Genomic DNA, 17248 nt, shown 5'->3' on the forward strand with positions numbered 1-17248 from the left:
AGGGAAGAGCTCACAGGGGGAAATATCCCTGGGGAAGTGGTCCCCGGGGAAGAGCTCACAGGGGGAAATATCCCTGGGGAAGTGGTCCCCGGGGAAGAGCTCACAGGGGGAAATATCCCTGGGGAAGAGCTCACAGGGGGAAATATCCCTGGGGAAGTGGTCCCTGGGGAAGAGCTCACAGGGGGAAATACCCCTGGGGAAGTGGTTCCTAGGGAAGAGATCACAGGAGGAAATATCCCTGGGGAAGTGGTCCCTAGGGAAGAGCTCACAGGGGGAAATACCCCTGGGGAAGTGGTCCCTAGGGAAGAGCTCACAGGGGGAAATACCCCTGGGGAAGTGGTTCCTAGGGAAGAGCTCACAGGGGGAAATATCCCTGGGGAAGTGGTCCCTAGGGAAGAGCTCACAGGGGGAAATACCCCTGGGGAAGTGGTCCCTAGGGAAGAGCTCACAGGGGGAAATATCCCTGGGGAAGTGGTCCCTAGGGAAGAGCTCACAGGGGGAAATACCCCTGGGGAAGGGAAGGAAAGGAAAATAACCCTGAGGAAAGAGGTGGCAGCTTCCAGAGTGGGCTGTGCTGTGCTGCAGGGTGGGGGGCTGGAAGCAGAGGAGCCCAACAAAGATGCAGCTCTTCCTCTCTCTTTTGTTCTGGAGACTGTAAATATAGATAGAGCTTTATTTTGTTAATAACTTAACCTGTATATTTCACAGACTTGTTTACAACTGTCCCCTTTGTCCCTGCCCTCCCCACCCCCCCCCCCCCACACCCCCTTGGCACAATAAAATGGACTTTTTGGAGCAGAGATCTAGGTCTGGGCTTTGGCAGAACCAAGAGCTGGGCAGGCAGCTCCCTCCCAAACTGGTCAGGGTATTTTGGGGTGTTTTGTGCCCCTCCTTCCCTGCCTCTCTTCCAGCACAGCCCCTCCTAAGGCTTTCCCCCTCCCCTGCTGCCCCTTGTGCTGGCTCTCAGCTCTTCCTCCTGCCCTGCTCATCCTCCTGAGCTGCTCCCTCTCACATGAGTTTTAGTCAAAGTCTCCCCTCCCCCCCCAGCACGGCAGCAGATTTGGGGTTCAGCCTCCTTTGCCCCCTGCTCCAGCTTGGCCCTGCCAGGGCCCAGCAGAGCTTAGAGAGGCTGCTGGGGATGCCCAGGGTGAAGGTGTGGGAGCAGCTCTGCAGGAGGACGTTTTAAACCCCAGGGCATGGCTGTGGCACAAGGACAGTGCCAGCAGCAGGCAAGTGGCAAAGCTGCCAACCCCCTTCCTGCGCTGCAGCACCCAAAGGGAGGTCGGGAAGGTGAGAGGACATTGCCAGCTCACCCTGGGAGGGGACACTTCATGTTGGAGAGGAGCTGAGTGGCACCCCCAGGGATGCTGTCCCCACACATTTACCATCTGCTCCGTTTCCAGCTACCAGCAGCTTTTATTTTGCACCAAGATCAACATCAGAGGCAGCAGCAGTCCTGGTTCTGGCTGGGACTGACAGGTTCCTGTGCCCCTGCAGAGGGGGCAGCCACCTTGTCCTCTCACCCAGCAGCCAAGGCAGGAGCAGAGGGGGCTGATTCCACTCTCCCCCCTGATGCACAACCACTGGCATGAGCTGGATGGGTCTCAGCAGTTGGTTCACCCTGGCAGAGCCTGGGGTGGGGAGCAGCTGGTGCTGGTGGTGAAGCAGTTTGGCTCCATTCAGCCTCTTGCTGAGGGGTCCTACGCTGGGACACAGCCAAGAGGGAGGCAGAGGGAGGATGCCCATGTGTGGGACAGGACCAACCCCCCCTGGCCCTGGAGGAGGTGAGGAAGGCAGAGGTGGGAGCCCCTTGCTCCAGCAGCACAGGATGCTCCAAGTGAAGCCACGGTGGGAGCAGGGAGCCAACAGGAGTCTGGGAGACCACAGCCAGGAGGAAAAGCAGAGGCAGAAAGGCTGGGCACAGCAGGAGGGTGCACCCAGCCCCCACCAGCAAAAGCCTGCTGGTGCCAAGCCCACCTGGCTCGTGGCTGCCGCTGCCCTTTTGCACCATCTAAGCTGGAGCACAGCAGCACCCACCCCTCATGGAAAAGGGTCCCATGCCCACAGGCAGCCCCAAGTCCAGGACCACCACTGGTGAACCCAGGAAAGGTGCTGGATTGGGCATGGGAGCCCAAGTGGCACCAAGCAAGAGAGGAGGGAGTGGGCAGCGAAGGCAACGGGCACAGTGTGGGCAGCTAAAGCAGCTGGGCAGTTCTGGGTGCTCCTGAGCAGATGGGAAGGACCCGTTTTCCCCCTCGGGGACAGCAGAGAGGGAGCAAACAGAGTGCCAGGCCAAGTGGCAGCAGTGCCAGCAAAGGACAGAGCTGCTGGGCACTGGGTGTGAGCCAGGGCTCGGCGTTAAGGCGACGGTGAAGGCTTCCTGGCACAGGCAGGGACCTCCCCGAGGCCATGGTCCTCTTCAGCGTCTCATGGTCCAGTTTCAGGTATGTCCAAGGTCTCTTCTAATCAGTGGCTGGGTCAGAGCTCCTCTCCTCCCCCTTCCCACCATCAAGATCTGCCCTCAGCCCCCAGCTGGGGTGGGGAAGGGGCCGAGGGAGCTGCGAGAGCTGTGGCCGCAGCAAGGACAAAGCAGTTCAGGCTCTCACTGGCCAGAGATGCTATTTGGGGGGCTGCAGGGCCATGACCACTGGCTTCATCTTGAAGTACTGTTTAAACCTTAGCTTTGCATATCTGCCAAGAGAGGAGGGGGGCACAGAGGTGAGACCCTTACCCTCCTCAGCTCTATGCCACCTGGCTCCAGAGGGTACCTCCAGCGCGGAGGCGACTGTTGGGATCCTCTTGCTCCAGTCACCACCAAACTGTGCTGGCAGCAAATCAACCTCACCCCCTCCCCCCAACAACCCCAGGGGACTCACCTTAAGAAATTAAAGTCTATGGTAGAGTATTTGTCCTGGATCAGCCCCCAGCATGCCCAGAGGAAATGGGATGCCTGCAACAGACAAGCCCAGGATCAGAAGCAGGCACGGAGCATTCCCTGGCTGCCTCTCTGAGGTCCCATGGCTGTGGTGACAGGATGTAGGGTGGCAGCCAAGCTGCAGCTGGCCCACGGATGTATTTCTGTACCCTCTGGAGGCTGCTCCCAGGCTGGGTGAGGGCTGCCAGCCCGAAGGATGCTGACCAGCCAGACCACGTGCCCAGAGGACCAGCCGGGATGTGCCCCCTGGCAGCTCTAGATGAGACTTTGCCTTCAGCTTCCAGAAAATTGGCTCTGCCCACTCGTGGCATTGATACCAGAGAGGATTTCCTCATGCCCAGAGCTGTGCTTGACGTCTCTGAAGGGATGCCCAAGGCCACAGCTATCAGAGACACGCTGTTCCTTGGCATGTGCTGGGGGGATGGCGAGCAGCCAGCGCTATCTTCGACCTTGTCCAGTGCCTCTGAGGTGCAGCCAAGCTCTCTGGGGCAGCCTCCTACTCCAGGTGCCTCCAGACCCCTAGGCTGGTGCCTACACCACCCTTGTCCTCACCTGCCAGGCTCACCTGAGAGCAGAGGGAAAGCCTCCCTCAAGAGGTTGGCTCCTTCCCATCTCCACCACTCACCAAGGAGAATTTGTTCACTTGCACATAGAGAGCCTCCAGCTCCTCCCTGGACACCTCGGTGCCACCTCGGTCCCCCTGGGTCAGCTGTTTGTAGGCCTGCAGGTAGGAGTGCAGCCACTGCAGCTGGGTCTCCTTGCTGGGGTAGAGGCCATAGTCCACCTCCTTCACACCTGTGGGGGGAGCCAGGGTCAGCTATGCCCGAGGGACATGAGGGTCAAGGGAAGCTTCCCCCAGGACAAAGTGACCTGCTCATGGAGCTGTCCCCATGCATGGGTGAGGGAAAGCTCTGCAGAGCTCCAGGTGGGCAAGTTCTGTGCAGAGTGGTGGAATACTGCAACAGGCTGCCCAGGGATGGGGTTGAGGTCACATCCAAGATCAGCCTGCTCTAGCTGGAGGTGTCCCTGTGACTGCAGGGGGGGACAGGACAAGATGAGCTTTGAGGTTCCCTTCCAAGCTGAAGCAAGCTGTGAATGAGCACAAGCCAGGGGGATCTGAGGCACTCAGGATGTCCTTGAATGGCTGAGGTGGGCTTGGGAAGCTGCTGCCCTCAGCAGCTCAGCACCAGCAGCAGAGAGCCTCCCTCCCATCACTCTAACCCTGAGAATTGGAATCATTGAGGTTGGAAAAGACCTTCAAGATCCATCAAGCCCAAAGGAGACCAAGCTGCTTCATTTCCCACCATGGGAACAGGGAGCCAACTACCACCTCCAGAGTTGGGGAGACCTCAAAGTAAGCCACTGAGGGCCAAGGGGGGAGCTTTGGTGCCAGGGAGAGGAGCCCAACTCACCTGCAAACTCATTGAAGTGGTTCCCAATGTCAAAGGCCTGGTAGTTGTAGCCTGTGTACTCATAGTCTATGAAGTGAACTCGCTCTGTGGAGGCAAAGGCTGTGAGAGAGGCTGGAGATGCAGGGATGGGGACTCCACCACCTCCCTGGGCAGCCCATTCCAGTGCCAATCACTCTCTCACAACAACTTCCTAACAACATCCAGCCTAGACCTGCCCTGCCACAGCTTGAGGCTGTGTCCCCTTCTTCTGTCCCTGGCTGCCTGGCAGCAGAGCCCAACCCCACCTGGCTACAGCCTCCCTGCAGGCAGCTGCAGGCAGCAATCAGCTCTGCCCTGAGCCTCCTCTGCTGCAGGCTGCACCCCCCCAGCTCCCTCAGCCTCTCCTCACAGGGCTGTGCTCCAGGCCCCTCCCTAGCCTTGATGCCCTTCTCCAAACACCTTCCAGCACCTCAGCATCTCTCTGCAATGGAGGAGCCCAGAACTGGACACAGCACTGCAGGGGTGGCCTGAGCAGTGCTGAGCACACGGGCACAAGAACCTCCCTTGTGCTGCTGCCCACACTGCTCCCGAGCCAGGCTGGAGATGGAGCTGCCAGCCCCTCCCAGGGAGGTGGGCAAGGGGTAGACCCTCTGCTGGTCACACAAGGCTGCTGCTACCAACCTCGTGCCTGGTTGTAGATGATGTTCTTGCAGAGCAGGTCGTTGTGGCAGAGCACGACAGGGGAGCCCAGCTGGGAGAGGGTTTCCTTCATCCAGGCCAGTTCATGTTCAAGCATCTCCAGGCTGGGCATGTCCTGCTGGAGGCTGGGGAAGGATGCAACGGGAGGAAACAAACACACACACACAAAGTCACTCTTAGAATCATAGAATCAAGCAGGTTGGAAGAGAGCTCCAAGCTCAGCCAGCACAACCTAGCACCCAGCCCTGCCCAACCAACCACACCATGGCACTAAGTGCCCCAGCTAGGCTTGGCAGCAACACCTCCAGTCACAGCCACTCCACCACCTCCCTGGGCAGCCCATTCCAATGCCAATCACTCTCTCTGTTCATGGGGAGCCTCCCCCAGGGGCAGAGGGACAGCTTTGCTCCCCTGAGTCTCTCCCTGCACGTTAGAAATAAGACAAAGTGGAGCTAAAGAGGACATGTTTGGTGTGGAGCCCAAAGCTGACATCCTCCTATGTGCCCAGGGAGCCTGGCAGGTGCCACAGCTCTTCCCTTCTCCCTACTGACACCCACATTACAGAGTCCCAGGGTGGTGGTGGGGGAGTGGGAAGGGACCTCTGGAGATCATCCAGTCCAACTCCACTGCCCAAGCAGGGCACCCACAGCAGCTTGCCCAGGAGCACAATGGCCAGGGTGGGGTTGGAAGCTGTGCAGAGGAGACTCCACAGCCTCTCTGGGCAGCCTGCTCCAGGCCTCCTGCACCCTCACACCAAAGCAGTTTCTCCTCCTATTCAGATGGACCCCCCTGGGCTCCACTCTGAGCCCTCTGCCCCTTGCTCTACCTATTTGCACGGGGAGGAAAACCAAATGGATCTGCTTAAACTCAAAACTGTTTCCTTCCAGACAAGAGGAGGTCTGTGAAGATGTTTCCTCCACCAGCTGCTGCAGGCAATACACTTCCTGAGTGCACTGAGAAAGACATTTTTGGAGTGGAAGAGCTCCCAGATCGATCCCAACCCTCCCCCTACCTCCACCCCCAGACAGGCACCAAACCTCTTAGCCCCCACTCCCAAAGCTCCCAATTAATCCCCAGGCAACAGGAACGTTTAGGACTCTGCCAGGGCACGTCCCCCTCTCAGTGAGCTCAGAAGGTCCAGTTCCAGGAGCAGAGCTGGTTAATGATTAATTAATTGGCTGACACTGAAGGTGTGGGTTTGGGTAAAGTCTGCCTGCAGCAGGGGGAGGGCTGAGGAAAGCCCCCACGTCTTGCCAGTGCTGCTCAGGGAGCAGGTTAATTATTTGCTTGCCTTCAGGTTCATTCACCTCCACCACCTCTTGGGGCTGCCCCAATCCTTCCCAGACATCCCAGCACTCACCTGACCTGAACTCAGGCTCTCAGAAACGGGATGAACTGGTTGGAAGTGGGAACTGGCTGCTTAAATCTCTAGGGGGTTCCCAGCATCCTTTCCAACATCAGCTCAGCCTTGCTGCTCAGAATCAAAGAATCATAGGATCAAGCAGGTTGGAAGAGAGCTCCAAGCTCCTCCAGCCCAACCTAGCACCCAGCCCTGCCCAACCAACCACACCATGGCACTAAGTGCCCCAGCCAGGCTTGGCTGCAACACCTCCAGCCACAGCCACTCCACCACCTCCCTGGGCAGCCCATTCCAGTGCCAATCACTCTCTCTGACAACAACTTCCTAACAACATCCAGCCTCAACCTGCCCTGGCACAGCTTCAGGCTGTGTCCCCTTCTTCTGTCCCTGGCTGCCTGGCAGCAGAGCCCAACCCCACCTGGCTACAGCCTCCCTGCAGGCAGCTGCAGGCAGCAATCAGCTCTGCCCTGAGCCTCCTCTGCTGCAGGCTGCACCCCCCCAGCTCCCTCAGCCTCTCCTCACAGGGCTGTGCTCCAGGCCCCTCCCCAGCCTTGCTGCCCTTCTCCAAACACCTTCCAGCACCTCAACATCTCTCTGCAATGGAGGAGCCCAGAACTGGACACAGCACTGCAGGCGTGGCCTGAGCAGTGCTGAGCACAAGGGCAGAAGAATCTCCCTCATCCTACTGGCCACACTGTTCCTGATGCAGGCCAGGATGCCATTGACTCTTTTGGCCACCTGGGCACACTGCTGGCTCATCTTCAGCTCCTCTCTGCCAGCACCCCCAGCTCCCTCTCTGCCTGGCTGCTCTCAGCCACTCTGATCCCAGCCTGTAGTGCTGCTTGGGGTTGTTGTGGTCAAAGTGCAGAACCCTGCAGATCCCTAAAAGGAGGAACTGAACTTCCTCCAGGGAAGGCTTAAAATGCAGAGCTGAGATTTGCAGGGAGGAAGAGGAGAAGAATGAGTAGAGCAGGTGGGAGGTTCTGGCCAGATCCTGCCTCATTGCTGCACAGACATAACCCAGAGCTGTCTCTGCTCTAAACCTGCTCCCAGAGTGGCAGGAGGAAGGGTGCTGAATGGTGCAGGGAGATGTCTCCATCACACCTGCTCAGGGATGGGCAGGGACCTGGCCATGAGTTTTCTCAGAGAGGGATGATGAGGATCTCTGGAGACATTCCCAGGTCAGGCTTGATGGAGCTCTGGGCAAGCTGCTCTAGCTGGGGATGTCCTTGTTCACTGCAGAAGGGTTGGACTAGATGAGCTTTGGAGGTCCCTTCCAGCCCAGGGCATTCTATGATCCAGAAGTGGTCAGATCCATCCCAAACACCAGCCCCAGTCCCCCACAGAGGCTTTACCTGGGGCCCAGGGCTCTTCCCCCTGGTGCCATACAGGGAAGGCTTAGGGATGGGTGGGCAGTGGATGCCCAAGCCAGAGCCTGGCTCTTTGGGATCCCTCTGCCTTTACCTGGGGTTGGATACCTTTGGGCTGAGATCCATCTTCACAAGGGTGAAGTACTTGTGCAGCTTCTGCCAGAGGATGGGCTTGGGGAGGCTCCCGTTGGCATGGATGGCATGCACCCTGGCCATCTCCTGGGCCACCAGCCTGGGAGGAGAACAGAGCCTGAGAGGTGGCCAAGGAGCAGCACTGCTGAGAGCAGTGCTCCTCAAAAGCAGCCTTCAGATGCTCTGTGCTGAAAAGCACAGGGGCAGCTCAGAAGAAGCTTCCCTCTGCTCCAGCTGCCAAGCTCTGAAGCATTTCTAGACCCTCTCTGGGTCATCAAAAGCAGCAATCACCCCTCCAGGGCAAGGTCAGATAGAAGGCATGGTTCATGTGAGACCTCTGTGCACCTGCTGTAAGAAAGTGGGAATCCACCTGGCTGCAGTCTGGTCCATTTAGCCCCCAGCACCACCATTTAGCCCCCAGCACCAGCCAGGTTTGTGCCCATCAGCAATGCCTGAGCACAGGTCTGGAGCTAAGAGAGAAGGGCAACGAAGTTGGAAAAGGCTCTGGAGAACTCCTGTGAGGAGTAGCTGAAGGACCTGGGGGTGCTCAGCCTGGAGAAAAGGAGGCTGAGGGCAGACCTGGCTCTACAGCTCCCTGCAAGGAGGCTGAAGCCAGGTGGGGTTGGTCTTTTCTCCCAAGAAACAAGTGTCAGGATGAGAGGGAATGATTTCAAGCTGCAGCAGGAGAGGTTTAGGTTGGACACCAGAAGCAACTTCTTGATTGAAATGGTTCTGGTACAGGCTGGCACAGGCTGCCCAGGGAGGTGGTTGAATCCCCATCCCTGGTGGCGTGGCAGAGCTGTGGTGCTGAGGGCCATGGTTGAGCCCCAGCCTAGGCAGAGCTAGGGAAGGGTTGGAATGGATGAGCTTGAAGAGCTTTGCCCAGGCACAGGCTGCCCAGGCAGGTGGTTGAATTCCCATGCCTGTGTGTGTGGCAGAGCTGTGGTGCTGAGGGCCATGGTCGAGCCCCAGCCTAGGCAGAGCTAGGGAAGGGTTGGGATGGATGAGCTTGAAGAGCTTTGCCCAGGCACAGGCTGCCCAGGCAGGTGGTTGAATTCCCATGCCTGTGTGTGTGGCAGAGCTGTGGTGCTGAGGGCCACGGTTGAGCCCCAGCCTAGGTAGACCTAAGGAAGGGTTGGAGAGCTAGGGAAGGGTTGGAGTGGATGAGCCCGAAGAGCTTTGCCAACCCAAATGATTCTATGATGGGGAGGACGAGGAGGAGGAGGACGAGGAGGAGGAGGACGAGGAGGAGGAGGACGAGGAGGAGGAGGAGGACGAGGAGGAGGAGGAGGACGAGGAGGAGGAGGAGGACGAGGAGGAGGAGGAGGACGAGGAGGAGGAGGAGGAGGACGAGGAGGAGGAGGAGGATGAGGACGAGGAGGAAGAGGAAGAGGAGGAGGAGGAAGAGGACGAGGAGGAGGAGGACGAAGAGGAGGAGGAGGAGGAGGACGAAGAGGAGGAGGACGAAGAGGAGGAGGAGGAGGAGGAGGAGGAGGAGGAGGACGAGGAGGAGGAGGAGGAGGACGAGGAGGAGGAGGAGGAGGAGGACGAGGAGGACGAGGAGGAGGAGGAGGAGGAGGACGAGGAGGACGAGGAGGACGAGGAGGACGAGGAGGACGAGGAGGACGAGGAGGACGAGGAGGACGAGGAGGACGAGGAGGACGAGGAGGAGGACGAGGAGGACGAGGAGGACGAGGAGGACGAGGAGGACGAGGAGGACGAGGAGGACGAGGAAGAAGAGAGCTGGAAGCACAGAGCAAGCCTCTGCTTTGCGGCTCCCGCCAGCCCCGGGGCGCACCTGAAGAGGCGAGGGTCGCGCACATGGTCGGGCCCCAGCGCCACGCCGGGCAGGAACTGGTAGCAGAGGCCGTTGCGGAAGGCGCAGTAGAGGTCGGGGGCGCAGCCGTGGGCGCGCAGCACCTGGAAGTTGCGCAGCTCGGTCTCCCTGTCCACGATCAGCTCTGTCCTCCTGCCGTACACACGCACCAGCACCGCGTCCCCCATGCCCTCCTCCGTGTAGCAGGCCACCAGCTTGTTGGTGATGCCGTCGGTGAAGAGCTGCAGAGGAAGAGGAGAGGCACAGCTCGCAGCCCTGCGGCCCCAGCTGGGCACGGGGGAAGCTCCCTCCCCACCAGCACACCCCCAGGGTGACAGCAGCAGGCAGGGTTCAGGGGCAGGGGTGGGGGTGGTCACTAAGCCATGGAGTTTGTCACAGCATGGTTGAGGTTGGAAGGGAGCTCAAAGCTCAGCCAGTTCCAGCCCCCTGCCAGAGGCAGGGACACCTCCCACTAGAACAGGTTGCTCAAGGACTCATCCAACCTGGCTTGGATTCATCCTCCAGACCATCATTACCCTGAGCAGCCTGTGCCAACCGCCTCCCTGGGCAGCAGGGGCACCACCAGCATGTCCTGGGCTCAAAACCCATAGCCTGTCCAGTGTCCCATGAAGGGGCACAGTGGCACAGGAGGCAAATCTGGTTAGAGATTGGCCAACAGGTTGCATTTGAGTCTCCAGTGATGAGTTAGAACCATCCCCACCTCCTTCCCTGTCACACCTGTGGCAGAGGTGGGGGTTGGCCTCTTCTCTCAAGGAACAAGCAGCAGGGCAAAATGGAACACCCTCAGGTTGAACCTGGAGAGGTTTAGGTCAGGCATGAGGAACAGTTTCTCCCTCCAAAGGGTAGTCAAGGCTTGGCCCAGGCTGCCCAGGTTGAACCAGGAGAGGTTTAGGTCAGACATGTGGAACAATTTCTCCCCCCAAAGGGTGGTCAAGGCTTGGCCCAGGCTGCCCAGGTTGAACCTGGAGAGGTTTAGGTCAGGCATGAGGAACAATTTCTCTCTCCAAAGGGTTCTCAAAGCTTGTCCCAGGCTACCCAGGTTGAACCTGGAGAGGTTTAGGTCAGGCATGAGGAACAATTTCTCTCTCCAAAGGGTTCTCAAGGCTTGGCCCAGGCTGCCCAGGTTGAACCTGGAGAGGTTTAGGTCAGGCATGAGGAACAATTTCTCTCTCCAAAGGGTTCTCAAGGCTTGGCCCAGGCTGCCCAGGTTGAACCTGGAGACGTTTAGGTCAGGCATGAGGAACAATTTCTCCCTCCAAAGGGTTCTCAAAGCTTGTCCCAGGCTGCCCAGGGCAGTGATGGAGTCTCCATCCCTGGAAGGATTTGAGAGCCATGGAGCTGTGGTACTGAAGGCCATGGCTTAGTGATGACCTGACCAGTGCTGGGTTAAGAGTTGGCCTCGAGGATCTTACAGATCTCTTCCAACCTGTGCCCCTCTGTGCCAAGAGGGGCAGAAGGGAGCAGGAAGCAATGATGCCCACAGCAGCAGGTGGCACAGGTTTGCACACCTCCAGGCACGGATGGTGATGGTTTGGGGGTGGGTGGGGGAACAGACCTTAGAAATCCTGCCAATTTCTTCATTCCCCACCCCTGGAAGCTCAGGAATAGCTCAGGCCAGATGTGGCTCCAGCACTGCCTGGCAACCAACCAGCCCTGGGAAATGGCTCCCCCCCCCCCCCCCTCCAAATAAATCTCTGCATATCTTTTGGCATCAAATGACTGAAAAAAAAAACCAAACACACACCCCCCCCGAAAAAAAACCAACCCAAAGCCCACAACAACTCAGCAAACAACTCGGAGCAAACAGCACCACCACCACCACCACCGCCCCCCCTCCATCCCCTCCTCCAGACCCTCCCCCCGCAGGGCCAGGTCGCTGATAGGCAGGGACGTCTCTGCTGGGGACATCTCTGTGTCATTGCTCTGATGGCTCCTCACAGATGGAAAGAGAGTTTTGTTCTCGGCTCTGCCTGCCTTTGGCCGGCTGCCCGCGCACATGCAAGGGGCTGCTGCTGCTGCTGCCGCCTGTGCCGAGCTCCTCTGCTCATCCCCTGGGGGATTCCTCTTGCCTCTGCTGACACCAAGGGGTTTGGGTTGCTGTTGTCCCATGGGAACCCCCCCCACCCCCTGCATGTGAGCTGCTCAGCCCCACGCAGGGCAGAGTGAGACTGGAGATTAGGAAGGAATTCTTGATGGTGAGGGTGAGCAGAGGCTGGCAGAGGTTGCCCAGGGAAGTTGTGGATGCTTCCTGCCTGGAGGTGTTCAAGGCCAGATTGGATGAGTAGCCTTGAGCAGCCTGGGCTGGTGGGAGGTGTCCCTGCCCATGGCAGGGAGGATGGAACTGGATGAGCTTTAAGGCTGGAAGTGGGAGAAGACCCAGGGCTGGGAGTGGGAGAAGCAATGGAGTTACCATCCCTGGAGGTGTTCAAGCAAAGCCTGGATGGGGCATTTAGTGCCATGGTCTGGTTGATGGCCAGGGCTGGGTGCTAGGTTGGGCTGGATGAGTTCAGAGGTCTCTTCCAACCTGCTTGATTCTATGATCTCACAGGATCAGAGGATATTAGGGGTTGGAAGGGACCCAAGGAGATCATCCAGCCCAAACCCCCTGTCACAGCAGGACCACACAATCCAGCTCAGGGCACACAGCAACACATCCAGACAGGCCTGGAAAGGCTCCACAGAAGAAGACTCCACAACCTCTCTGGGTAGCCTGTGCCAGGGCTCTGGGACCCTTCCAGGCAAGAAGTTCCTTCTTGTGTTCAGCTGGAACCTCTTTTGCTGCTATTTACACCCATTGCTGCTTGTCCTATCCCAGTGAGCAGAGCCTGTCCCCCCCCTCCTGGAAGCCTTCAGACACTTATAAACATTGATCAAATCCCCTCTGAGTCTTCTCTTCTCCAGACTAAGCAGCCCCAGGGCCCTCAGCCTCTCCTTATAAGCCATGCCCTGCAGTCCCCTCATCATCCTTGCAGCCCTCCACTGGACCCTCTCCAGCAGATCCCTGTCCCTCTTCAACTGGGGAGCCCAAAACTGAACACAGCATTCAAGATGAGGTCTCGGCAGGGCAGAGTAGAGGGGGAGAAGAACCTCCCTTCATCTGCTGGGCACACTCTCAAAGGTCCCTTCCAACTCAACCCATTCTATGAAGCTTTGAATCCCAGCTTGGCACTGAGGCTGAGTGTGCCATGGGGGTGCTGCTCCCCAGGAGAGTGATTTCTTGCTCTCCTTTGGGTCTGGGGAGCTGCAGCAGGTGTGATGCTGGTGGAGCAGGAGGGGGACGAGGGCACGTGTGGCAGCAGCAGCGGTGCTCGGGGGTGGGACAGCTAATTATAGACATCCCACACAGCAACTCAGGCTCCTATAGAGGGTGACTATATATAGGGCTCCACACAGCCTCCCTGGGGGAAGCACTGGAATCAGACACCCCAATTTAGGCAGCTTCAGCACCCCTCAGTCCCACAGCTGGCTGTGAGCAGGACAAGAGGGCGCCTGGGAACTGCATCCCCTGCTCCTTAGCTGTGCCTGGTGGGGGGGTGGGGAGGGAGAGCTGAGCCTCCTCGAGCCATCAAGCTGCTTTTCCCAGGCCAGCTAAGCAGTGTTCCCACCACGGTGCTTTGCTTGGCTCCCTCCTCTCCTTGTCCAGGCCAAGAATTCAGCATGCAGGAGGTGTCAGTGCCCACCCAGGCAGGAGATGCTGCACCCTGGGGCTGGTGCCCTCCACCAGCTGCAGGTGAGCAGCTCCGCGTGGAGATGCTCAGCATCACCTCCCCTCCAACATCCTTCTGCTGCTTTGTTTTGCTGCTCGACAGCCTGGTCAGCCCTTTCCAGAGGGTTTAACAGGATTACTGAGCCTTATCCCCCCTCCACCCCACCGAATTCCAGGTCACTAGCTTTGGAGACTCACACGTGGTTCCTCAGCAACCTGCACACACACACACACAGGCAGGGACTCGCCTGGGTTGGGAGGCAGCAGCTCCTCCAGCTCCCAAGGAAGGAGCTTGGCAGATTCCTACTGCTATTCCTTCTGGATCCAAAGTGTAGTCAGCTCTCAGCAGGGCCACGGTGCTGCTGCTGCTACCAGCCCAGACCCTTCCCTGCTGTGGTTGTGTGACCTGAAGCCAGCCTGACTCCGCTTGCAGCGATGAAATGCAAAGTGAGACACAAGCCCTGTGCAAGAGGGTTGAAAAGGAGCTGCTGCTCCACCGGTGAGACCCTCTCAGCATCCCCAAAAGATCGCTGTGCTGGCTCTGTGCACCCCCAGCAGCACCCCTCAGCCTGAGAGGTAGCCAGAAAGCCAGGGCCAGGCTGCAAAAGGGCATCTTGTAGCCAGAAACTGGGCTAACACCATCCAGCCACGCTGGAGTTCTCACAGGGGGTTGGCTCCATGTCGCTGCAGCTCTTCTTATCACCGTCTGAGGGATGGAGGAGTGGGATGGAGGAGTGTGTGCTTCCCTGACTCACCAACACCGCCTGTGCCTTCCCTGTAACCAGATGCTGCTGCCCAGGGATTGAGCTCAGAGGCTGAGGAATGGCAGCCCTGGAAAGCTGGCACAGCCTGGAGCACGGCAGGGCTGAAGATCCTATCAGGAAGAGGGCAGGTGGGGGGGAGGATGAGCATCCCAGATCCTTCCCTTCCCATCTTCCACACCCAACCCCATGCCCGGGGCGAGTTTTTGGTGTCACTGGCACAGCCTGGTACAATCCCTGCAAGCAGCTGGGCACCGACACCGTGCAGCGAGGTGGTGTGAACTGGGCACAGCTCCAGTGAGCAGAGGAAAAGTGAACGGAAAGGCTAATGGGAAGCAGCTGAGGGCTGCTCCAGTCCCCCTCCTGAAAGCAGCTCCTGCCATCGCAGCCAGGGGAAGCACAACTGGAGGATCTCTCCCACACAGCTCCGAAGGTCTCTGGGTTCTTACCCTTTTTTTCCTTAAGTAAGAAGACCTTTCCCCCCCCCCCCCCCCCCCCACAAGCTGCTGCTGAGCGCTGACCCCCTCTGACGCTTGCAGAGAGCCTGGCAGCGGAGCCCTTCCCAACCAACCCTCACCGCCGAGGAGTTCGCTGCGAGTTGCGCAGAGCCCTGAGACATTTCCTGCCCTTCCAGCTCTGTGAGGAACTGGCTCCATCTCTCAGGAACTCCAGTTCCCAGCTTCCTGCCTATTGCCAGCTGCCCTTTCATAGGGATTTTCCTGCAGCTTCTTGTATTTGATTACACGTGGCTATTAATACACCGTTAATGGCACTCCGGGCACACGGGAAGCACGTCCCGGCAGAGGACACGCAGGCACACGTGTGGAGCTCTGGAGTGCGCCCAGCACTGCCACTTCCACGCTCCCCTGCTCGCATGCAGGAGCCCAGCGAGGGCACACACACACCACTGGCCTCAGTTTTCCACCCCAGACCTGGCATGGGACTCTAATGACAAACAGCTGCCAGCCCAGCAGTCCCAGCTGCCACAGCAAAGCCCTCAGACAGACAGGTCCCTGCTCCCAGCTCCGAATCCCAGCTCTCATCCCAAGGAGCCCAGCACCGAATCCCAGCTCCTATCCCAAGGAGCCCAGCACCAAATCCCAGCTCCCATGCCATGGAGCCGAGCACCAAATTCCAGCTCCTATCCCAAGGAGCCCAGCACTGAATCCCAGCTCCTATCCCAAGGAGCACAGCACTGAATCCCAGCACCAAATCCCAGCTCTCATCCCAAGGAGCCTAGCACCAAATCCCAGCTCTCATCTCAGGGACCCCAGCACCAAATTCCAGCTCCTATGCCAAGGAGCCCAGCACTGAATCTCAGCACCAAATCCCAGCTCCCCTCCCAAGGAGCCCAGCACCAAATCCCAGCTCCCCTCCCAAGGAGCCCAGCACCAAATCCCAGCACTGAATCCCATCTCCCACTCCAAGGAGCCCAGCACTGAATCCCAGCACCAAATCCCAGCTTCTCTCCCAAGGAGGCCAGCACCAAATCCCAGCTCCCTTCCCAGTTTGCACAGCCTGGCAGAGGTGCAAGCCAAGAAGTAACCCAAGTGAGACCCACTCCAGGGAGCAGCTGCTCCTGTGAGCAGTGGCCTGGCAGCACTGGGAGCAGCACCTGCAGGATAGGCTCTAGCGGTACCAGCTGTGCAGGATGCCACCCCCTCAGCCTTTACCCACCTTGGCAGCCTCGAAGGCCCCAGGGGCCATGCTTACAAAGTGGTGCCTGCCCAAGGGGGTCCCCAAAGCCTGAGGGGTAGGGGGATGGTATCACAGCTTCCAACACCTGATCGATGCCAGTTATGTGCTGAGAGTGGAGGGGAGAACCGGGGGTGTCAGGGCAGGATGCTGCACTCTCCTTAGCAGGTCTTAAAGCCCCCCCATGGTGTGTCCTACAGTCACCCTCACGCAGACCTTACAGCCCCCACCCTCCCCAAATGATCTCCACAGCTGCTCCAGGGTGAGCCCTATAGCACCCCTGGGTGCACCCCACAGCTCCCCCTCCCAGAGCTGCCCCCTCTAGCTTATCGGGTAGCCTCTATAATCCCCTAGGCTGAGCTTTGCAGCCCCCCGGGGGGTTGTTGGGCTGCAGCAGCAGGTCCCCGAAGGCGGTGGGGGATGCTCCAGCCAGGGGTCCTCCCCGACCCTACCCCCGGTGGGACATACCTTGGTCTTCACCCTGGCCGGGTCCCAGCCGGGTCTCAGCTCCTGCATGAGCCGCAGAGCCCCTGGCAGCACGTCCCTCTCGTCCACCGCAATGCCGAGGTGGGGGACACTGGAAATCGCTCCCCCATCACCGCCCCGCTCCGGCCCCGGGCAGTCGGGACAGCGACCGGGGGACACGGCCATAGCCAGCTCCAAGCCACCGGAGCTGCGGCCCATGTGCCGGGGGCTGCCTCGGGGCCGGCGGCCGTGGGGAGGGAGGCGAGGAGGAGGAGGAGGAGGAGAAGGAGGAGGTGGAGCCGGAGCCGCCCGCCGTTGGGAAGCCATGAGTCACCGGCCCGCCTCCCGCCCGCCTCCCGCGGCAGCGTCCGCCCGCATTGTGAGGTCAGCGGGACCCGCGCCGGACCCGCACCGAGACCCCCCTGCTCTGCCTCCAGCACCTGCAGCCGGTGCCTGCCTGCCTGCCTGCCTGCCTTCCTCCCAGATGTTTCCTCTCCTCCCATCGCAGCATCCCTAGGGAGGGTCTGCGCAGCCCCTCCCCATCCCTTTGGATTGAAAAGGATGGGGGATGCTGCGCTGAGACCCGCTCCGCTCGGGACATGCACCGGGGCACCCCTCACCAGCACCTGCTGCCGTTCCTCTCCACCCAGGTGCTTCCCCTCTATCCCCTCCATCCTCCTCAGTCGTCCCGGGGAGTCCACAAAGCCCCCGCATCCCTGTAGGATCTGGGATAAACAGGATGGAGATCCACAACCCCCCCTTGCCTCTACTCACCACACCTGCAGCCGATGCTTTCCCCCTAGGTGCTTCCTCCTCCCACCTCAACCACTTCAGGGGTCTCCCACAGCCCCCCTGAGAGCTGAGATAAAAAGGATGGGGATGCTACACGTCAGATGC

General features: G+C 59.3%; 1 protein-coding gene across 1 annotated transcript; it reads right to left on the reverse strand.

Moving 5' to 3' along the window:
- Window positions 1-1396: 1396 nt before the first annotated feature.
- Window positions 1397-16647, reverse strand: ETNK2 (ethanolamine kinase 2). Its single transcript, XM_064173514.1, has 8 exons — window positions 16355-16647; window positions 9686-9945; window positions 7850-7987; window positions 5008-5150; window positions 4348-4431; window positions 3561-3730; window positions 2877-2950; window positions 1397-2691 (listed from the first exon to the last, which is right to left on the reverse strand). Exons 1-8 carry the CDS (start codon window positions 16568-16570, stop codon window positions 2619-2621), a joined length of 1158 nt encoding a protein of 385 aa, XP_064029584.1. The 5' UTR covers window positions 16571-16647; the 3' UTR covers window positions 1397-2618.
- Between the last annotated feature and the right edge of the window lie 601 nt (window positions 16648-17248).

Source organism: Pogoniulus pusillus, chromosome 39 (assembly GCF_015220805.1).
Source record: "Pogoniulus pusillus isolate bPogPus1 chromosome 39, bPogPus1.pri, whole genome shotgun sequence".
NCBI lineage: Eukaryota > Metazoa > Chordata > Aves > Piciformes > Lybiidae > Pogoniulus > Pogoniulus pusillus.

Bases quoted from the DNA above. Each gene is read 5' to 3' on its own strand.
- ETNK2 (XM_064173514.1), bottom strand. From the start codon at position 16,570: ATGGGCCGCAGCTCCGGTGGCTTGGAGCTGGCTATGGCCGTGTCCCCC. The intron at 9,946-16,354 runs GTATGTCCCACC...CTTCCTCTGCAG, and splicing joins CGGCCAGGGTGAAGACCAAG to CTCTTCACCGACGGCATCAC. The intron at 3,731-4,347 runs GTGAGTTGGGCT...CTCCCCCCACAG, and splicing joins CCACTTCAATGAGTTTGCAG to GTGTGAAGGAGGTGGACTAT.